The sequence below is a fragment of the Mustela nigripes genome, chromosome 13 (assembly GCF_022355385.1).
Source record: "Mustela nigripes isolate SB6536 chromosome 13, MUSNIG.SB6536, whole genome shotgun sequence".
Lineage (NCBI taxonomy): Eukaryota > Metazoa > Chordata > Mammalia > Carnivora > Mustelidae > Mustela > Mustela nigripes.
The window spans coordinates 116,221,755-116,245,261 of record NC_081569.1 but is presented as its reverse complement, the minus strand read 5'-3'; the positions used below and the strand labels follow the sequence as shown (position 1 = coordinate 116,245,261).

The following is a 23,507-nucleotide window of genomic DNA, read 5'->3' as shown; positions in this document are numbered from 1 at the left end:
TTTACCAAGCTGAGTCATAAAGGTATTTCCTGATACTGTCTTCTAAGAATTTCTTATTTTGTCTTTCATATTTTAGTGTTAAATCTTTCGTGTTTTAAGTATTTAATCTACCTGGATTTGATTTTTGTGCTTGCTATAAGATGCTTGCCTCCCAGTTTTACTTTCTTCCCCATTTATTTGCAATGTCCTCTCCATCAGAAATCAACTTTCCATGTGTGAGTGGTTGTTTTTTTTTTCCCTCTAAGCTCCCAAACTTTCTGTCTTGAAAGGGAGAGAGAGGATCTCAAGCAGACTCCATGCTGAGTGGAGCCAGATGTGGGGCTCTGTCCCATAACCCCAAGACTATGACCCAAGCCAAAACTAAGAGTCAGACGCCCAGCTGACTTGGTACCCAGGCACCCCTCACCCAATCTTTTAAAAAAATGTGGTAAACTATTCATAACTTCAAATTTACCATCTTAACCATTTTTAAGTACACATTTCAGTGGCATTAAGTACATTCACTTAATATACAACCATGAACACCCTCCATCTCCGGAACTTTGTCAGAATCCCAAACTGAACCTCTGTTCTCATCAAACAATAATTCCCCATTTCCCACTCTTCCTAGCCCTAGAAAGTGGAATAAGTGGAATCACATGGGATTTGTGTATGGCTTACTTCACAAGTGCAATGTCATCAAGGTTCATCCAGGTAGCACGTGTCAGAATGTCTTTCCTTTTGGGAATATTCCGTTATATGCATGTACCATATTTTGTTTATCCATTCATCCATCACTGGACCTATTATAGAATATTGCAAATAATAATATTGTGACTATTCCACCTACGGTGGCTGTTGAGTAATGCCGCTAAGAACATAGATGTGCAAATGTCTGAGTTCTTGCTTTCCATTCTTTTTGGATCCATACCCAGAAGTGGGGCTGTAGTTTGATGTTTAATGATTTTGAGTATCTGCTATACTGTTTTCACAAAGGCTACCTATACCATCTTACATTTCCATTTCTACCAGCAATATACAAATGTTCCAATTTCTCCACATCCTCATCAACACTTGATATTTTCAGTTTTTATGTATTGTTTTGTTTTTAATAACAGCCATCCTAATGGGTGGTGGAGCGAAATGGTATTTTTTAAAAGATGTATTTAGTTATTTTAAATAGATACTGAGAGAGGGAGAGCAGGGGAGAGGGACAGAGAGTCTTAAGCAGACTCCTGGTCAAGTGTGGAGCCTGATGTGGGGCCTGATCCCATGACCCTGAGATCCTGACCTGAGCCAAAACCACAAGTCAGATGCTCAACCAACTGAGCCACCCAGGCACTCGTGAAACAGCATTTTATTTGGTTTTTCTTTGCATTTCTGTAACAGTTAGTGATTTGGGCATCTCTTCATGTGCCTATTAGCTCTTTATATAATTCTTTGGAGAAATGTCTTGTCAAGTCCTTTCTCATTATTTCATTGGGTTGAGGTTTTGTTTTTCTTGTATTATTTTTGCTTGTTTTCAGCTTGTTTGTTTTTGCTCTTGAGTTGTGGGAGTTCTTTCATTTATTCTTAATTGCTATGGTTTTCTAAGAAGTCTTGAGATCTGATCAAGGAAATGTCCTCTGCCGCCATACGTGTCTGTCCTTTAAAAAATGATCTGGCATTTCCTGGCCCTTTGCCCTTCCAAATAAACTTTGGCATCAGTTCGTTGAGTATCTTTTTAAAAATCTTGTTCATATTTTGATTGGAATTGCCTAGAATATGTATATCAGTTTGGGGATAACTGATATATTTATAAGATTGACTCTTTCTGTCACGAGCATACTGTCTCTCCACTTACTTGGGTCCTTTAAAGCCTTTCAGTAAAGTTTTACAATTTTCTCCATAACGGCTTTCTCATGTTCTGTTAGATTTACTCTGAAGGGTTGATATTTGCTCATGCTCTTATAGGTGGTATCTTTTTAAATTATATTTCCTAACAGTTACGGGTAAATAGAAATGCAACTGACTTCTACATATTGCTTTTGTATCCAGAAAACTTCCTGAGCTCTCATACCAATTTTAATAATTTATTTGTAGATCACGCTGGGTTTTCCATCCAGACAATCCTAAGAGCGGCAAGGGTATTTGTCCTTCCTTTCCAATCCTTCCACATTTCAATTTGCTTTTTCCCCCGTGTTCTACTACGCCGACCAGTATAATGTGCTGATAATGGGACTTCCTAGGCCTTGTTCCAGATCTTAAAGGAAGTGCTCTCAACATTTTCTCATTAAGTATGCTGTGGGGCTTTTTGTTCTTTTTTTCTTGTCTTGAGAAACAGAACCAATAGGAACTATATCTGTATTATCTACTGTATCTTATGTATAATATATAAGAAATTGCTCAAGGGATCGTGGAGGCTGAGAAGTCCCACAGTCTGTTATCTGCAAGCCAGAAACCCAAGGAAGCCAACGGTATACTTTCAGTCTAAGCGAGTCCAGAGGCTTGAGAACCTGGGGCACCAGGGGTGAGGTCCTAATTAGAAGGCAGGAGTAGACCAGTGTGTCAGCACAAACTGTCAGGCAAAAGGCAGATCTCCCTTCCTCTGCTTCTTACTCTATTCAGGCCCTCCAGGAACTGGATGATATCCACCCATGAGGGCCAGTTTGCTTTACTCAGCCCACTGATTCAAATGCTAATCTCATCTGGAAACATCCTCACAGATACCCCAGAAATAATGTTTAATCTCTGGGCACCCCATGACCCAATCAAGTTGACAGAAAAAATGAACTCTCGCAATATTCTTGGTTTTGTTACTTGTCTATTTTATTATTTTTATTTTGTTCTTTGCTATTGATATTTTTCCCCTCCTCCTCTTTTTTTAACAATGCTTAAAAAATATAAAGACCATTCTTAGCTCACAGGCTGTGCAAAAGAATTTGCCAGTCCCTGGTTTAGATTACCACCTCATCTCAATGAAGTTTTCCTGTTTCCTACAATAGAGTGATGCCTGTGTGATTTCTTAAAGTAAATATCTTTGGAGGTGCTGAGTCAGAAACATAGTCACCACCCACCATGCTAATGTACACCACCCAGCTGTGAAATTCACACTACTGTGTCTCCACCCACCAGATCTGGTGTCTTTTCAAACTAGTACCAACCTGGACCACACCAAATGCCTCTAACATTCAGGCATGGTGACTGGAAAGGCTACAGTAAGACTCTGGCTCTCTCTTGCTGCCCTCTCCTGGCTGGCTCGTTGTTGAGAATTTGCTGTGAGTCCTGGTAGAGTTCCTGTGGATCATGATACCTCCCTGTCCGGTTGCTGGTCTGCAGACTTGTCAAAACCTGTACTGGTAGACTCTTAACACTGGTTGTGATGGCCAAGTTTATTTCTTGTACATAATAAGCTCCTGAGACTTTTTGTATGCAGTATTATATAAAAAGAGGAGTTAGCATGCAGTGAATGTTTACTAGACGGCAAGCATGGTTAAACAAGCATTATCTTGCTGCATCCTTGCAATAACCACAGAAGCACCATACCTCTTGAGTGTTCAGCATTCCCCTTGCGCAAGTGATGATCTTGAGACCCAGAGAGATTACATAACCTGGGCAGGGTCTATAGGTAGTAGGGAGTGGAGCTGAAGCTTGGGATTTAGTCCATACTGATCTGACTGTAAAACCCAAGCTCTTCATCTGCAACCCAAGGTTCTCCCATCTTTGGTTAGCATCTCAATCAGTGGGAATCCTATGGAGCCAGAAGTTTGCAATTTTATCAAGCACTGTGTCCTGGGGATCTATACTTTGAGAGTGCCGCCTCCCATAAACAGATAGAGAACTGCTTCCAGCAGAAACAAAGAACCATTTAACAGAAGTCTTTAACCAGAAGCCTCATCCTGGGGTGGAACAAAATGCTGGGCAGACCCGCCTTCACTGAATACAGGAGGAGATGAAAAGAAGTGATAACATGTAGGGCATTTTATCTCTTCCTGTCCCTCGGGCTTCCCTGCCCCACTCCCCGCCTTAGCCACAGAGAAGTGCCTCTCATTTACCAAAAGAGGTAGAACATTCCCCGTCAGTTGACAAAGAGCCCTGAGCAAGTGTGTGCTGGTTATACGAGAATGCTTAAAACCTCAGGGGGAGTCTGACTGTTCGGAGGAACAGTGTCACCTCTTAATTGAAAAAATACAGACTGAACCACCCAGCAAATCCCCTTTCCTTTCTTTAATAAGTTAGACCGAGGGCTCAGGCTGTCAGATCTGGAACTGTTCACGGCTTGCTGGGCAGAGACAAAAGGAGAAACACTTCGTTATAATCCAAACACAATGAACTTGCCGTGAAACAAAGCAGCTTGGGCCATAACCATTCCTCCTCGGCACGCTCTGGCTTTCCAGCTGCGAATCTATGTTTGGCAAGGAAGGGGATGGAAAGTTCTCCCTACCTGGTGGCCCATGTTTCCTTGAACTTTTCTATCTCTTTGGCTCCTGGGTAGGGCTGGCCAGCATCCATGGAGCAAGGGTGTGGGACACACACCTATGTGAGAACCGGCAGCTGGTTCATGCCCAGCAAAGAATAAATAGAACAGAACAGAGCCAAAAGAATGCCAGGCATTGCGCTGGGTGTTCGATACAATGGAATCTTCCCACAGCCCACGGAGGTGTTGGGATTAGATCATCATTTGACAAACGAGACAACCAAGGCACAAATACAGTAACTTGCCCAAGACCAGCCAGATAATAAGAAGTAGAGCCAGAAATCGAACCCAGAGTCCTGGCCCCTTCCGTGTGCCATAGTAAGGGACCCTGCCCTCTGTGTTTGTTCTTTGGGAGAGAGCTTATACTTTCAGTCCAAACAGTTCTGCTCACAGGCCTTGGCGAAAGGCCACTTGCCCTTGGGCCCAAGAATAATGTAAATACAGTGAGCCATTTATTAAAGATGAGAATACATATGTCGAGCTCTTTGCCCAGCACCTGGTACTTCTTAAAGAACTCGGCAGATCTCCGGGCATCGTTGAGCCCCTGGCCAGGGTGTTCCTGGCTGTAGGACGTTCCCTTGGCCACTGAGATACAAACACATCCCACGTGACTCCAATGGATGGTCCAAAGAGGAAGAAAAAATGGCTTTGGACTCAAAAAAGTTAGAATCCTAACTGGGGAATTAAATGAATGTCCTTTTTAGAAAAAGGAATAAAAGCTTACTCATAGCCTCCCTATCACACAGGGTCCTCATTTCTAGTCCCAATCTCACCAACGAATAAACGGGTAGCCATGGAGAAAACTTCACTGGGGCCTCATTGTTCTCCGTGGGGAAAATAGGGACAGTTTTATTGTGAAGCTTCCACGCATGGTTGAGTCCTAAATAAATAGCACACAGGATCCCAGGGGAAAGGAGGTAATGGGATTCGTTGGGCTTCTTCAAGAGCTAGCTTGGGAACTGAGGCCTGAAGGTTGATGGCTGCTTTGGAACCCCCAAGAGGAAATCATGTTCGTGGTGCATTTTTCCTCGTGTTATGGAAAACCCAACTCAAATTGCTTTACACCCAATGGGATTTATTGACCTACGGACCCAACAGAGTCAGAGGGGGAGCCCATCTGAGACGCAGTGCCGTCCAGGGTTCTAAAGCCATCATGGCGCCAGCACCGGGTCTGAGTGGGGCTTTGGCTGTCACCCTTCACGTGTCTGTTCTGCCCAGAAGCTGGTCTTGCTTAGGAAAGTTAGATGAGGTCCAGGCCTCACGTCTACAGCCCCTGTGGACCTTCTGTTTCCCATTCGCAAGACAGTCCCCAGGGACCTTCTGATTGGACCCACAGAGGCCCCATGAACCACTCCCTGGACGTGGGAGATGGAAATACGTGATCACCTTACCTCCGGCCACAGGCTCGGTCCCCAGCACCTTGGAGGGGGGTCCAGTTTCTTGGAAGCACATGAATCCTCAGGTGGAAAGTGCGTCCTCTTGGGGGGTGGGACTTGTGAGGGAGATAAGCATTGTAGGGAGATTACATCGGGGAAATTCCTTTTACAAAATAAAAGGGACAAGTAGGGGCGCCTGGGTGGCTCAGTCAGGGAAGCATCTGACTCTTGATTTTGACACAGGTCGTGATCTCAGGGTTCTGAGATCAAGTCCCGTGCAGGGAGTCGACTTGAAGATTCTCTCTCCCCCTCTGCCCCTCCCCCCTCCCCCAGTGAATAAATAAATCTTAAAAAAAAGAAAAAAGAAAAAAGGCACAAGTAAGACATGTGTGAGAGTGAGCCCACCATTTTGTTTGGCAGAGTGTTCTTGAGAGGCAGTGGTGAGGGTGGGCAGCCAGCAGAGGCCCCGGGGGCAGCCGTGCCAACCCCAGAGGCCCCGGAGTCAGCCATGCCAACCCCAGGCCTGGCCTGGGTTGAGTTTGAGAGTTTCAGCATCTACCAGGACCTCAGCAAACTCAGGAAACACACCGGTTTCCTTCTATTATAAAGGCTAACCCTTAATTCCTTAAAGAGAGTATTTACTTCACCTTAAAACATTCAGTGGGGGAACAGAGAAGAGGGGAGCCCACCAGGTGCTGAGTCTGGGCTGGAGGCTCTTCCTGCCTCTTCTCCTTGAGTGCCCCAAGGAGAAGGAAGTGCCCCAATGAGACAGGAAGCGCGACCCCATTTCACGGATGGTGAAGGAAAGGGAAGGGAAGTTGAGTCACTCGGGCAACAGATAGGCAGAGGGGAGATTTGAGTCCCCAGGGGCTGCTTGACTCCAAAAGCCCACAAGCAGAGAACTGGGTTGGGATTTTCTCCGGTTCAGGCGGATTTCATTGTCCTGTGTGTCCCAGTAAATGCTAGGCTCTTGAGCCTTCTGCTGGCGACACCTGCTGTGAAAGGTGAGCTTGTCCTCAGCCACGTGTGTGCCCAAGGACACTGAGGAAGGTGGGGGTCTGGAGGCAGGGGGCAACTCAGGCCCAGGGGTCCTGCTCATACCAGCCCCACCAAGCCGGAGGCAGGAAATCAGGTTGGGGAGAAATAGGGCAAGCTGAACACCCTGTTCTGGCCTTTGTCACATTGTCGCCGCCCCCCTCCTCACAGCTTCCTCTCGAGCAGCTCTGCGTTCTCTGCTAGGTGCTCTACGCACAGGGTTTCCTCCACACTTGCAAAGCTCTTAAGGCTGGCAATGCCCCCATTTCATAGCTGGGCAAACCGAGGAAGGACCGTGAAGGCTGAGGTCACAGGAAGTGGCTTGTCCCTGAGGGCTGTCTTCTGCTCCCCGTGTCATAGATGAGCACATGAACCCAGTGCTCAGAGGTGGCCCCACAGATGTCACAGGGCTGGCAGGTGCCCGAAGCAGGGTTCAGACTCATACTCTGCTGGGCTCCACAGCCTGGTGTGAGGCCTGGACTGGAAAGGATGGCCCTTAACTTCAGGAAAACCTTCTGGGAAGCTGTTTGGCCTCATGGATCCCCCCCTGAAGAGAGTGTCTCAGGTGCTCCCAGAGAAGCTCGTGGTCCACTTTGTTGGAAGAAGCGTGTGTCCTTTCTTGGGTCATCTGGGTACACGGATGTCACCACCCCTCTCCCCTGTACCCCACTTTCCCGCCTTCCCCAAACACCTCCCAGGAGGCCTCGAACAAACCCTGGGAGGAGCCATGTCAGAGAGGCTGCCTGGGCCTGGGAGTTTTACCCCCCGGGGCAAGTGGAGCGCAAACTCCCCGGAGCCTCGCGCCACATCACCCCCAAGATGAGGCGGATGCTGAGACCAAGGCTTTTATTTTTCAAAGCCACCTCCAACAAAATCGCGGAAACCGGGAAAGCGTGAGGTCTGCGTGAGCACACGAAAGGTCTGACACCAGCTGCGGGAGAAGGGCACTGACTGCGGAAGTGGATTGCCCCCCTTTCCTTCAGGTTCTGTTTTTAGCCTGTGTTTTTCAGAGCAAGTAGGTGCCATGGTGACAGGTACCATAGAAATAGATGGGGCACCCCGCCTAGTGTGGGGCTGCCAAGCTGTTCCCATGGAGATGCACCGAGAGCTGGGGAGCCCGGGCTTCGGCTGTGTGCTGGCTGCCCGCCCGCCAGGACCCCCCAGGGGCCTGGCACACCTGCCAGCCGCTCGGTGAGGGGAGAAGGCGCCTCAGGAGGCTGGCCCGCGGAGGCTCCGAACTCTCTCCCTGTGACTGTCCGAGGTCTCAGTTGGCATCCATCCAAGGGCACCAGTGGGGGCCTTTTCTCTGGGGGATCCCACTGGACCCCCTTCGGGGGCTTGGCCTTTGCCCAGCACGGGGAGCACCAAGGCCAACAGCGGCCTCTGAACTAACGCCTTGCCATCGGCAGCGCGCCGTCCCCTGCAGGGTCCCCATCCTGCCCATATGTGGGACCGGCGTGAAACTCGGTGTCTTGCGATGAGCAACAAGGAGCTTGCGTTGTGGGCTCTGGGTCCCGAATGGCTGGTGTCAGGAATACTCATAAAAGGAAACCTCCGAGAATCTCAGCCACGACCGAGAACAGGGAAGGGCATCATCCCGTCTGAGAGCGTGGTTTTCAGTTTGTGAAAGCTCCGGCCATCAGGACCGAGGCCCGGCCTTGACTATTTATGGACACAGCCTTAATGGGACGGAAAGGCCCTTTGAAACAGCGGGCCAGGCCATCCGGGGTGTTCACACAACCATCTCCACACAGCCTTCGGGAGACATACGTAAATGAGACGGGTCCAAGCTTAGCTCATTTTTACTTGGGTTTACACCAATTACAGTGCCTTCTGAAATGTGACTCGTAGATACTTATGTCCTTTAAACCTGAATTGTACTGGGCCTGGCGTAAGAGGGTTAAGTCTAAAGGGCTTGTGTTATTCCAGCTGCCCCAAAATATCTGTTCTGGAACGGGGCTCTAGTCTTATAGTATTTGTTGCCGTACAAGTACGCTGTCAGGTGGCATGCTTCCTTGAGGGAAGGGCAAGTATAATTCTGGACTCATGTATGGTTCTCAGACCAATCATTCCAAGAACTGACCAACTAAAGTCAATTTTCCTCTCAAAGACACACACACACACACACACACACACACACGCCCCTAACAAAGGAATTAAAAAAAAAAAAAAACCTTTAATAATCAATACTTCCATCAACTCATAAATTATTGCCAAGTAGTTACAGATTATGAAAACCATAGAACTGGAAGGCACTAAAGAAGGGTCTATCCTGGAGATCCTGGGTGGCTCTGTCGGTCAGGTGTCTGCCTTCAGCTCAGGTCATGATTGCAGGGCCCATGGATGGAGCCCTACATCAGGCTCCCTGCTCAACAGAGAGTCTCCTCCTCCCTTTCTCTCTTTCTCTGCCTCTCCCCCTGCTCGAGCTCATGCATTCGTGCTCTCTCTCTCTCTCTCTCTCTAACAAATAATAAACAAAACCTTAAAAAAAAAAGTTTCTTCTGGCATATCTGGCATTTGACACAAAGGGACCATGGCCCCAAGTGTCAAAGGGCTTTTCTGTTTGGGTCACCGTATCTTCTTTTATACCGTGCCAGAGTATTACCACTAGGCAAGACCTTTCCCAGTGCTGGAAGTGCGTGGAGCCACCAGCTCCTCCAGCCAGCGAGTTGTGCCCACTGAGACTCTAAAGTAGGCTTGTAGGTCATGCCATTGGTTGAGCTGTGCAGTGAATAGCTAGCTAGACATTAAAGCAACTGTTAGGTTTATCCCTAGTATTCACCCATGGAACTATGTGACAGCATTTACTGGTACTAACATCGTATACTTAACCTGCATCTGGGTGGCTGTGTCACACTTAATGGCTGTGGGAATTTGCTCCCACAGAGCATTCCAGTACCTCCGTATTAAATACGCAGACACGCAAGTTCTAGTTTTATAGGGCCAAGCAAACTATGAAACAGAAGGGTTTGCCTTGTTTGCCCATAGCAATCTCATACCTGGAGTTCTGCCACTAGGTTGGGTTGCTTTATTTAGCTAAGTAACCGAAAGCAGATTTACTTTGAAGAATGAGCTCTCAAATATTCTATAACTCTCTAAGAATGGACATTCACAATTTGGCAGAGAGTTTTTTCTAAATTTCTACAGAGTCTTAAAGTTACTGCTTGGCCATGTGAAGCATAGACATGAAAATTTTCCTTTTCCAAGATACGCTCTTTCTCATGGAGCTGGAACAGGAAGCCTGAGCTGGAGAATATTTGACACTGAATTCAAGACACATACCGACACCTGTGTCACTGTTCACAGCAACAGTCAGAAACTGAACATTTAATGTGAATGCACCTTAACAATCACAGTTTCCTTTGTTCAATTTACATTTCATGTTGTAGTAAAACTGATAGAACATAAAATTTACTCTCTTAACCAGTTTTACATGTACAGTTCAGTGACATTGAAGACATCCATGTAGTCCTACAACCATCACCACTCTCCATCTCCAGAACTTTTCATCATCCCAGACTTACAGTCTGTTCCCGATAGATACTAACTTCCCATTGCCCCCATTTCAGCCCCTGGCAACCACCCTTCTACTTTCTGTCTTTATGAATTTGACTATTCCAGGTTCCTCTTATAAGTGCCATCATACAGTATTTGTCCCTTGTGGTGGGCTTTTTTTACTTATCATAGTGCCTTTTTTCCCTTAAAGATTTACTTATTTACTTGACAGAGAGCACAAGTGGGAGGGGCAAGGGGAGAGTGAGCGAGAATCCCAAGCAGACTCTGCACGGAATGTGGAGCCTGATGCAGGGCTCAATTCCACGACCCTGAGATCAGGACCTGAGCCGAAACCAAGTCAGATGCTCGGTCGACTACCAAGTCAACTACACCGTTGAGGTGCCCTACTCATCCTAATGTCTTTAAGCTTCATCCTTATCGTAGCATCTGTTAGAATTTCCTCCCTTTTGACGGCTAAATACTATTCCATTGAAGGTATATGTCACATTTTGTTTAATTACAATTTAATTTTTCAATACTTGTTTATCATCATTTCTGATGATGAAACAATCACAAAGTGTCAGGAAAATTGCCAGGGTGGTACCAAAAAACAACAACAAAAAAAATCCTCTTTTTTTTTTCTTGAACTTCTCAGGAATAAGTTGTCCCAATAACTCCATCATCTTCTAATACTGTCCTATGTTTTTCCTACAAAGACACTTCTCCACCTAACCACAATACAACCAGTTTTTGCAGTCCTGTCTTTTACCACAAGAGGATCCAGTTCAAAATCCCTCTTGGATTTAGGCATGTCTGTTTAGTCTCCTTCTGTCTAGAAGCACAGCTTCTCGGTGTCTCCTTGACTTTCATGATTTTGACACTTTTAAAGATCACAGAACATCCCTCAGTTAAGATCAGATTTAAGTTATGCATTGTGGCGGGAATATCGTAACAGTGACTGCCTTCTCCTTGTATCCTACCAAGGGATCTGCCATTTTGGTTTGCTCCTATACTTTGACCACATGGATCAAGGTGGTGTCTCCCAGGTCTCTTCAAGATAAAACTAGTCTTTTCCTCTTCATAATGGATAGGTATTTTATGGGGAGGAACTTCGAAACTGTGTCACTATCTCCTTCCTCATCAACTTATATTATCTCCACATGAATGTATGGATTCCTATATTAGTTAGTGGGTTATATCCATTCCCATCATTATTTAATTTAAAGCTCACACTGTCCCCAATTTGACTGCTGATATCTCTCTCATTCTGTGTCCATTCTGTATGGCCCCATCATTCTTTGAGCATGTCCTCACTTTCTAGCACAACGAGATGTTATAGGCTCATCTTCTGACTTCCTGGTCCCAGTTGTGGAATCAACCATTTTTCCAAGGACTCCTCACTCATTTTAATGGAAGATGGTATTTTGAATCCAAGAGTGGGACACCAGATGGGCTCGTGCCTATTGAAATGTTGCTGCTCCCAGGCAGAGCTAAGGAATATATGTTTCCCTTCATGTAGGTGCACACACACACAGAGGTACATGCACACATGGGTACACTCCTTACCCTCTGATGCTACATACTAGGCCACCATTCTCTGACCCTAGGAAGCATCCCTCCTTGCCCTGAATCAGCCAGTGACACCACAGGCCAGGCCACCCTCCCTGAGGATGTCCTCCTCATCACTTGTGCTCCAATCCCCTGCTTTGGGCCACCATGGCTCCCTCCTTCTCTCCCCGACCCTGGACCCAATGACTTTAGGTAGGACTGAATTGTTTAGGAAGGAGGAAGTAAAAGGGACCACCATTGGCTTTGGTTGAGAAAACTGTTTTGTTAACAATCTTTTTGCTTATTGGGAGCATGTGTATCTGACCTCTTAGATAAACAATACTAAACATGACTGCCAGCATTTCCCCTGATCTTTTGTCTCTGTGATTATAATGAAACTAAATGTATGAATTATTTATTACAGTTAGGAAGCTTCTTTCATATGACGGCATCTATTTCCAAACATACCATTGTATTTGGGCTGTCATCATCCACTCTCCTGGCAAATGTTGAGTAACCCCCACCACAGAAAATTATGAGTGAGGAAAAGTTCTGTACACCTACTTGCTCTGCTCTTCCATTATCAAGTTGTAGGACTCTATGCAAGGGATCCAGGGACCTCAAAAGAAACCAGAAATGGAGTTTTGTATTACTGTGAATTGGCTTGTGCTTGTGAATAAGTGAGATACTCCTGGCAGGGCTGTGAACATCAAGGAAACGGACTGGGTCTCCTAATTTTTTCATACCCTTCAAAGTCAGGGGCTAAGCACAATCCTGCTTCTGTTGTGGGTGCTCCCCGTGCTTGTTAGCCAACAGAACCATGATGACTTCATCATGGCAGTGAGGGAGAAAGGGTGTGAGTTTCAAATGCTGGTGGATGTTTTCCTCCTTGACCTCCATGATCTCAAATTCCTGCTTGCAATACTTGCTTCCCTGGGTTTCTGAGCTGTATGGTTTCTCTCCTGCCTCCTGGGCTTTCTCATCACGGTTGCCTTTGTGCCTGTCACTCACTCTGCTTGTCTCCCCCAACAGTGGACTTTTATTGGATGTTTTCCAAGATACAGCAAGGAATAAAGCAGATCAGAAGTCCTTCCCTGGCATTAAGGCACCCACTCTCCTTCAGGGTTCTTGTCTAGGAGGGAGACTTTCTGGACGCTCATGCTTTAGCAAGTCTCCCCTCTCCTCTGCCAGCCTCCTGCTTAGCTTGCCCTGCGGTCCAGTCCCCTACCTGTCCCCGGAACCTTCCTGGTAAAAGGCGAGTCTTACTGAGTCCCTCTACCACGAAACACCATGACTTCCCTTCGCTCTTGGATCACCCAGGAGCTGACTTCTGCTTGCCCTCCCAGACCCTGCTCCCCAACCTCCTCCTTTACCTCAAATATTCCAGCAGCACAGGAAGTCTATTCCCTTCACACGCCTTCCTGCTTTTGCTCATGCTATCTCCTGGCCTAGAGATCCCCTTCCCTACCCGTCTGCTAGTCTGACCCCCACTCTTGCTGGTAGACCCAGCCTCTTTCCCTCCTCCCCTCCCAGTCCACGTGGCCCAGGAACGCTTAGCACGTGGTGTTGCAGCTACAGAAGACAGATAGGGCAGTAATTATGTGCTGTCTCTGGGGATGGTAAACCCCCCATGAGCAGGGGCGGGGGCTGTCTTCTTCCCCGAAGTCCCTGTCGCAGGCTGGGTGCCGAGTGACAAACAGGTGGCCCTTCCAGGGTGCTAAGTGCGGATCCCTGGCTAAGAACTGTTCTAAGACTCTCACATGTGCCAGCTCCTCGGATCCTTCCCACCACTCAGTGCACAGATTGTTATTAACCCCGGTTTACGGAGGAAAAGGTGGGCACGGGGAGGTCAGTGATCCCCTGCCGAGTGTGGAGGCTGGTTTGGGATCCTCACAGCCTCCCTGTCATTGTGCTCTCTACCGCCATGCCTGCTGGATGACAGTTGGAAGATGGATTGTACCTGGACTCTAGACACCTAGCGGTCACCCAGGAAGTGACAGCTGTCATTGTTATCACCAATGCTGTCCACTCTCCCAGGTGTGCAGAACTTTTACATGGGGATAAGTTTTGCTTTACTCACCTCCGTGTACTCAGTGCAACCCACACAGTAGGAACTAAATAATATTTCCCAAATGAATGAAAAACTTATGACAAATGTATAAGGAATGACTTCAAATTTATTATTATTTTATTATTATTATTTGATTTAAGAGAGGGAGAGAGGGGTGGAGGAGTGAGGCAGAAGGAGAGAGAGTCTTAAGCAGACTTCGTGCTCACAAAAGAGCCCGATGGGGGACTCAGTTTCGCAACCCTTGAGATATAACCTGAGCTGAAATGAAGAGTCTGATGCAGGGGCACACGGGTGTCTTAGTTAAGAATCTGTCTTCGGCTCAGGTCATGATCTCAGGGTCCTGGGAAGGAGCCCTACATTGGACTCCCTGCCCAGTGGGGAGTCTGCTTCTCCCTCTGTCCTTCTCCCAATTCATTCTCTCTCTCTCTGTCTCAAATAAATAAATAAATATCTTAAAAAAGAAAAGAGTTAGATGCTTAACCGACTGAGCCCCCTAATGCTCCCAGGAATGACTTATTTGATCATAATATTTTATTTCTTTATAAAGAACCTAGTCCTGGGGTGCCCAGGCAGCTCAGTCGGTAGAGCATTCGACCACAGGTCTCAAGGTTGTGAGTTCAAGCCCCACACTGGGTGTAGAGATGACTTTAAAAAGATCTGATTCTAACTTCCTTATATATGTTTAAATTAAATGTCATTTTTAAATCACATAATATGTCCATGTTGTCCCACTCAAAGGTGCAGGAAGGATAGATGCAAAAGATACCTCTTCCCTCAGGGTCACCCCATGGCACAACTCTAGAGGGCGCCATTCACATAAAATACAGTGTGGCAGCCACTGCTCCTGCTCAGGACCCCATCCACCTAATTTCCCTCTCTACAGGCAGCTCTTCTCCAACCTTCCAGAGATCGTCCAATACACTCAAACGCATCATGGGTGTTATTCAACATAGAATAACCTTGCCTTGTGTTATTCATTTTATCCATTTTCCATTGTTCATTTTATGTCTTTGGGAAATTATTTCACATGAAGTGTATAGATTAGCTTCATTCTTTATAATGGTTACATAATATCTCTTTGTATGGTAGGGATGTACCATAGCTTAGTTACTCTTCTATTTAACCAGTCCTCCATGTATCTGATAAACCTCTATTAGGTTGTTTCTAAATTGTTTCTATTACAAATAAGGCTGCCTTGTGCTCCTATCATTTGGCCCCACTGCTTGAGCACATCTGGAGCATGTCTTCCTACAATTGGATTACTTGGGTAAAGCAGAGAAATGAATTTCTAATGGTGGAATTTCAGTTATCTATGACAGGCATAGCTGAGATATTTTTACACTGAGCTTTGGGGCGTGTCAGATCCTTCTAAGGAACTGATGGGCTGTGGGCCCCTCTCTGGTATATTTGAGGTTAGAGAATGATATTTGTGGACCTGAAGTTTGTTATTCTCTAAAGAGAAGAGAATTCACAGTGTAAAGTAGCTTCTTAGGGTCCAACCAGTGCTCACTGATTAGTCCCTTACTTACAGTAAGACCTCACTGGGCATTGGGGCACCTGGAACACTCAGGGCCACTCATTAGTGAGTGGAGGCCCTGATGGAATGCCTGAGAAACTTCACTTTGTGTGGTCTAATGGTTTGAACCCATTCTCTACCTTTGAGTTCAGTCCCCCCAAAACACATAGAGATCCAAGAGACTCTGGCTCTGGAAATGTGGGAAAAGGGGAAAGTCCCTGCTATTCCTACTAAGAATGTGATTTTTTTTTTCTTTTTCTTTTTTCTTTTTTTTTGAGAGAGAGAGAGAGGACATGAGTGGGAGGGGCTGAGGGAGAGGGAGAGAGATTCTGAAGCAGACTGCTCTGAGCAGGTAGCCTGACATGGGGCTCGAACTCACAACCCTGAGATCATAACCTGAGCAGAAACCAAGAGTGGGATGCATAACAACTGTGCCACCCAAGCCCCAGGATGAGATTCCTATTAATACAGAGGATGGGGCACCTGGGTGGCTCAGTGGGTTAAAGCCTCTGCCTTCAGCTCAGGTCATGATCCCAGGGTCCTGGGATCAAGCCCCACATCGAGCTCTCTGCTCAGCGGGGAGCCTGCTTCCCTTCCTCTCTCTCTGCCTGCCTCTCTGCCTACTTGTGATTTCTGTCTGTCAAATAAATAAATAAAATCTTTAAAATAATACAGAGGATGGATGGTGGGATGGATGGATATGCATATACATAGACATAGGAAAGTAGAATCAGTCAAATAAGCATGCACTTAGACTTTGTTCTTGGGGTTGAGCTCTACAATTTACTAGTTATGGGATTTCATGGAGTTTCTTTGGTCTCCCCAAGACCCATTCCTTGTCCATAATGGGGTTAACAATGTCTTCTTAGTGAGGCAGTGATGAGGAAGCAATGGTTGTAGACCAGTGAGAAAAAAGGGTCTGGCTCACAGTGGGTTTTCGTATATGGTGGGTTGGTGACTGCTATCATTTATTATATGATCAGGCATTCTCTGGTTGGTGTATTGAAGGCACTTCTCTGGCAGGAGCCAATGAGCACGCACTTCATGCCCTGTTTGACCCCTGCCTCCAGGGGATGGCTCTGTAAGGGAGGGGTTCTCAGTCTTCTTTCCCTCCTGACATACACAGTGGATGGTATTTGCGTGCCGGGCACCCTCCCAGTGTGCATTTCACAGGGCAGGATTTCAAGCTGCCCTCATTTATCTGCAGGCCAGGAAAGCAACCTTATTACAGAAATGACCTAGATCCACTTACATTTACATTAAAACAATAAATAAATAAAAGAGAAGAAAAAAAGAGAAGGTTTGGGTGTTTGGGCTATAATTTGTTGGCAAAACGGGACCCCGTTCCCACCGGCTATCTTCTTGAGTGATAATAATGAGGGGAAAGGGCTCACAGGTTCCCCTGAGGTCTCTCATTTTGGTAGGTTTGGGGCAAAATCCATTCTCTTCAATAGATATGAGGTGAAGGCCATTATCAGTGTGGTCTGGCCACCGTCCCCACCCGATTATGGAATGGTTCTCTCTTTGACCTTTGCTGAGTGCCTGGGTGAGATGCTAAGCCTTCTGCTGTGACCCTGGGGGAACCACAGACATCAGGCCTGCAGCTGGCCGAGAGGTCAGGCCTGCCGCATCCAGGAGGGCTCTCTCAGCCCAGCGGGCAAGCTCAGGCTTGACCTGTGGAAGCAGGTACACTCAGTATCTTCCCCTGGGGAATGGAATCCTACCTCACCTGACCCTCCAGGCACACAGCCCCCTCAGCCCTATGGGACCAACTGTTCTCTCCTCTGTGTCCCTAAAGCACTTTGTTCTGTAGCCATGAAAGCACTCACCATCGGTTTGAAATACATCTCTACCCTTTCCAGGGCAATGATTTCTTATGTTTTGTTTGTTATAGAGTTTTCATACAATCTCAAATTCTCCATTAAAATGGCTGTGGGGTTCTCATGGTTTTCTATCTATGAACTTGGAGTTGAAAACATACATTGGTGGTTTGGAATCTCCTTGGGTTCTTCTCTAGATGGAAAGGGTTGTGGAGGGGTGCCTGGGCCCCTCAGTCTGTTAAGCATCTGCCTTGGGCTCAGGTCATGATGCGGGAGTCCCAGAATTGGGATTGGGATTGAACCCCACATCAGGCTAGCTGCTCAGCAGGGGGTCTGCTTCTCCCTCTTCCTCTCCCCACTACCCCAGACTTGTGTTTTCTCTCTCTCACTCGTTCACTCTCTGTGTCTTTCTCAAATAAATAAACAAATTCTTTAGGAAAAAAAAAACACGGAAAGGGTTGTGGAACATCTTGCTTGTCCAGAACCTTCACTGTGGACACTGCCATGGATTCCTGCTGTCATCCATTCTACAGTCAGCTAGTCATTCAATGAACACTGAACTCCCACTTTTGTGTCAGGCACGGGGCTAGGCAAATGGTATATTGAGAGGGAGAGGACTGGGCGTGTGCCTTGGAGCCTGACCCGATGTGACTGTCTAACCCTAGATTGTTTTGTAATTGGAGTCTAGGTAACATACAATGTTGTATTAGTATCAGGTGTACAAATACTGATTCAATAATTGATATGCATTACTCAGTGCTCACCATAAGAGTGATAGTCACTGCCTGTCGACAACACAGGACTACAATGTTATCGACCGTATTCTCTATGCTGTATTTTTCACCTCGTTTTTTCCCTTTCTTCACCTACTTAGCCCTAGATTTTAAAAATAAAACTGCCAGCTATTTTACCAGCAAAAAGGGGCCTATTTGGATATAGCAGAGAATTGCAATTTAGGGCAAGCCAGCTGTGGCCAAACCACAGGCAAGTCCAGAGGCGAGTCCAGGGGGGCAAAGGAGAGAGGTAGCTCTTTTCCAGAGAAAGGCTGTTACAGAAACAAAGAGTCATTGGAGTAAACTTGGGGTTGAGGCTCCTCATTGACTGGGCTGTTGTGGGAGAGGAGGAAACCTTTCTTCCTCCTACTGGGGTGGTGAAATAGCAGCTCAAATCGAACTTGGGAAGTGCAAGGTGGAGGGCTTCTGTTGGGTGGGCCAAGGGTAGGGTGCGAGAGCGCCTCCTGCTGGCTTCCTAGCTCCATTTTTAAACCAAACTATAAACAGAAGTAAACGGAAGGTTTCGTTTTAAGAATTTTCACAGGGAAGTCAACATACAGGATTCCTTTCTGGGTGTAATTTCCTAGAGCTTGGACACCATCTCCATATTTTAAAGTCTACAGTATTTTATCCATTCACCAAAAGTCTCTGTGAGGCACGGTACCTAGAGTCGTGGGGGCGGAGCAGGGAGTATAAAGCAGAAAACATGAAACCTCTTCCTTCTGGGCACCCAAATCTAAGTAAGAGGAGTCACACGTGGGCAGAACATCTGGCCTCTCGTTTCGTTTGTGCGTGCACGTGGTATGCCATTGTCTGTTCTCTGGCGCAGGAGTGCTTCAGCGGCGTAAGCCCCGGGAGAGGTCCAGGAGGTGGCCCTGCTCTCCAGACACATGGGAGTCTCCCTGGGAAAGAGAAAGGGGCGATTCAGAGTCAAGTGAAGCATCAGGCCCAAGTCAGTGGCTCAGAGAACACTCTGGGGGCACAGAGGCCCAGCAGTAGCGGGTGTGGGCCTTGGGGCCGCTGCCTAGACACGGAAGACGCCAGCCGGTTTTGAGGAATGGGAAAGCCTTCAGGAGGGAGGGATAGAGGGCTTTCCAGCGCAGGAAAAGGGCTTGAGCAAAACTCTTGAAGTTCTGGGCATTTCTCATTAAAAACTGAGACATGAGGGGCCCCTGGGTGGCTCATCTGGATCTAGGTTTCCGCTCAGGTCATGATCTTAAGGTCAAGAGATCGAGCCCCGTGTTGACTGCGCACTTGGGCTGGGCAGGGGAGTCCGTTTGAGATTCTCTCCCTCTCCCCCTCCTCTCTCTCTCAAAATGAATAAATAAAATCTGAAAAAATAAAGAGAAAGAGGAAAGGAAGTAACAGATATAAGATGGGAGTTTACTCCAAACAATGCCCACCCAGGGCAGGGCCAGGATAGGGCCAGCGGGGAGGTGGTAGGTACCCGAGGCCCAGTCTGCCATCTTCGGGAAAGCTGTGCCCCTCATTTTGTCCCCCTTCTTCCCTTCACCCAGACTCTGGCCCCTTCGAGGATGCCATGATATCCTTCACACGCCACCTGAAGTCCTGCCTTCCACCTGCTGTCAGGACCCTGATTCTACAAAAGAAACCGAACATCAGGAGTGTGTCCGGCATGGCTGGGGGTGAGTGGTGCCAGACGGTTTAAAAAAGAAAGAAAAACTCCCTAGAAATACGAGCTGTCCCGGGCCCAGGAAACCCTGAGATTTCTAGCTTCTGCTTGGGCAACAGGAAGTAAGGGCAGGAGGCTATTACTTCCCATCGCTACTTGATTTCTCAGAAGAAGATGTGGCACCTGGGCCAAGACTCAGGTGTGAAAACCTTATCAGATGGCTCAGCACCAGCAGTTCTGCCCCGTCACCTCCCCACCTCCACGGGGGGGCACCGCCCGTGGCCTTAGACCATGCAGTGGGTTTTCCCTCGGGGGAAAGTTGCCCCCACATCACACTGCATTTTAATCTGGCTTTGATTCAGACCAATTATCCCTGGTTTGGTCTCCTCTGGGTGCACCGTCTCCTGTGAGAGAAAACAGACATCCAAGTTGTTACTGACCCGAGTCCCAGCAAAGTTTCATGACAAGGAAGACTTTTCTGGAAACAGAAATGGCCAGAGGGAGAGCCAGCGGCATGGTTTCAAGTGCTAGAGCAGGACAGTTTTCATTGCTGATTGACACATCTGGCTTTGTTGCTATTTCCAGGCCAGTAGAATTGTCTATTGTTGCATAACAAAGCGCCCCCAAATTAAGCAGCTTAAACCATATTCTGCCATGAGGCTGTGCAGATTGGGTTGTTCTTCTGCCTCACGGGCTGTCCTGTCTGCCGGGGCTGGACTGTCTATGAGAGCTCCTTCCCTCGTGTATGTCTGGAGTGTCCCCTGGGAGGATCTGGAGCAGCCAGGGCTGGCCTCGTGCTTCTGCCTTGCCAGGAAGCCTCCCTAGCAATGGCAGCCCAACTTCTTTACAAGGTAGCTCAGGATTCCAGGAGAATGGTCCATAATTAGCACATATTAAACACCTGCTTGAGCCACACTTCCTAGCATCCTGTTGTCAAAGCAAGGCACGTGGCCAAGGACAGAGTCAACTGGGAAGGGGCCACTCAGGGCTGTGAACATGGGGGAATGTGCCTTACTGAAAGCCACCAAGGTTATGATCTCCCACAGCCTTTTGTGCACATGACACACCAGGGAACACCAGCTGTACCCCCAGCTCCCTAGAACTTCCGGGAGCCAAGAGAACCACGTGTATCGGAGAGACTGGGTGCGAGTCCCCGCACTGACCAAAGCTGTGGGTGAGCCGTGTGACCTCTCTAAGCTCACCTGGGAACTGGAAGTAACAATACAATCCTCCCTAAGGAGCTCGTGGCTAAGATGGTCCATCCAAGTTGGCCGCTGTCATAGAATGTGCCACAAGGAAAGACGCTCATTTTGCAGAACATCTGGAACACCCCAGTTCGGGACTGTCTTCCAGGGATTTACATCAAATTAGGAACATTAAAGGAGCTTTTCTCTCTCTCCCTCTCCCTCATCATTAAATTAAAAAGGAAAAAGGAAAATATTGCATTGAGGTAAAAGGACTCAGAAGACTCACTTCATTTCTCTTCACAAAGAAAGAGCCATTAGGACCTTAGCTAGAGCTAGCCAGGGGTTGCAGCAATCACTTCAGACCCTCCCCTCACGCGTCCATCACCCCCTCCAAAGAGCCACACGTCACAGAGCCCTCTCTTGGTGTCCTGCCACTAATGGGGGCAACTCAGGGGACTCTCTCCAATCAGCAGTGGAGATGAACAAACCCCAAACACAGTGCCCTCTGAAGTGCATTTAATTAAAAAGGAAACAAAGAAGCTTTGTGCACATAATACCTCTGATTTGTGGTATTCAAAATCCAATTTGCTCTCCCAACAGGCTTTGGAGGTGAGAAAGAGCAGCTGAGGAAAGCCAGGCTTCTAGGCTGGCTGAATTCCCTTCTACCCCACTCTAGAATATTTTTGGAGATACACTGGGCTTGCTTGAGACATGCAGTCAGCTTCTTTGGGCTTGCAGGGGCTGGGAGTGTCCAGTCTGTCTGCATTTCAAAAGTCTGCAGTGTTGGCAGGCACTGAGGGTTTGAGGTCTTGAGTTCCAGGCTGTTAGACGCAAAGGCTTGTTCTAGAACTTTCCCTGTGGATGGTTGCTGCTGCTTCATTCTACCATCCCCAAGGAGGAAGGTGCCAGAGGGGGTGGTGGACCCATCCTCGGGAGGGACGGTGCCTGCAGATGTGTGGTAACCCAAGAGGGACTCAGGGGTTCCCCCCATCTCAGGCTTAAGTCCTGGCTGTGCCTCTCGCCAGCTATGTGATGTCACTCATCCCTTCGAGGCTTGTTCTCCTCGTGTATAAAATACAAGTGACCACATCTATAAATGACTCTGCACGTAGTAAGCACTCCAAAAGTACCAGCTGACAGTTTCATGGTAAAAAACAGAGGGCTGCACGTTGATACAGCAAACTGAGCATTTAGAATTGTCACCAAGTTCATTTCTTCAAATCGGCGTAATTACGTTTTTCTTTGAGATGGTCTTTTTAAAGGAAATAATTTTTTTAAAAAACATAACTTTTCTTGTTTGTTTTTTCTCCAGTTACAGAAAGATACTTTTTATTACATAAATTTTAGAATATTGAGAAAAGCATAAAAGAGAACATAAAAAAGCATCCAGTCTTGTCACTGGAGATCACCAGATTAATGTGCAGATGTATTTCCTTCTAGTTCTTTCTCTCATCAATTTTATTAAAAGGAGAATATGCCAAAAATACTATTTTGTTATCTGGTATTGTTTCTTTTTAACCCTATGCTACCAACATCTTTTCATATCATTAAATATTCCTTCTGTGCCATAATTTTAAATGTCTACACCGCATTCCACTGAATGAATGTAACTCCAACTCCTGCTTCCTGTACATCTGTCTGTTGGGTAACTGACGCACAGCAACGAACTCACATGGTTCCCTTTGAAGTGGGTGTCATTATGACCATCATGTCCGTGGGAGTACCACGGCAGAGGGTCACACTGCTGCTTGGAGGCAGAATCAGGATTCAAACACAGTTTCGTTTACCCCAGAGGAAGTCATGGCATGCAAGGTGAGGGGATCCTCCTACGGCAGCAAGCCCGTCTGCTTGGAGGGAGAGTCAAGGACCCTGGGAGCCTGCTCAGCCAAGAATCTGCCCAGACAGAAGACACAAGCAGTCTCTGTCCCATAAAGATTACCCAAATGGCTAATAAAATGTGCGGGAGGGCTCCCAGCTGTTTCCGGCCTCAGGGCAATACGACCCCAGAGTGCACCTGCCAAGGGGCTAGAATGTAAAGACGGGAAACACCAAGCATTGGGGAAGAGAAGGAGCCAGAAAGAACCCACATAACCATTTTGGAAACTGCTTTGCTGAACTCCTAAAGCTGGACATGCACCCACCCTACCACCCCAGGTCTATGCCAAACAGAAATGCACGCAGGCAAGCCCCAAACTCCATCTATTAATATGCTCGTGAGAGCACCATAGATAAGAACCCCAAACCGGAAGACACTCGAATGTCCATCTGCAACAGAGCTGGGTAAGTACGTCGTGGTAGAGACGGTATCACCCAGCAACGAGGTTGAATAAGCTACTGTCAAACGCGGCAGAAAGGATGGCTCTCCCGAACTCATGGCTGGGTGACAGAAGCCAGACCCAGAAGGCTCACGCTGTAGGATTCCATCAGAGGAAGAACAGGCAAAAGTAACCCGTGGTGTTAGAAGTGGGGGTGTGATGATCGTGAGGGGCCTGGAGAGATACTGGGACATTGATAATGTTCCATGTCTTGACCTAGGTGCTGGTGACCTGGGTAGGTTCATTTCCTGAAAATTCACCAAGCTGTATACCGAAGGGCATTTTTCTGTGCTGGGCTACAAG

At 47.2% G+C, this 23,507-nt stretch overlaps 1 protein-coding gene across 2 annotated transcripts in view; it reads left to right on the top strand.

Annotated features, from left to right (window-relative positions):
* The window catches only part of DGLUCY (D-glutamate cyclase), a 75,509-nt gene that overhangs the window by 12,119 nt on the left and 39,883 nt on the right, over positions 1-23,507 (top strand). For both annotated transcript variants that reach the window (XM_059373521.1, XM_059373520.1), the window contains one exon: positions 19,587-19,715. In XM_059373521.1, the coding sequence (XP_059229504.1) occupies positions 19,610-19,715 (106 nt within the window). In that variant the 5' untranslated portion in view covers positions 19,587-19,609. The remainder of the gene's footprint in view (positions 1-19,586; positions 19,716-23,507) is intronic.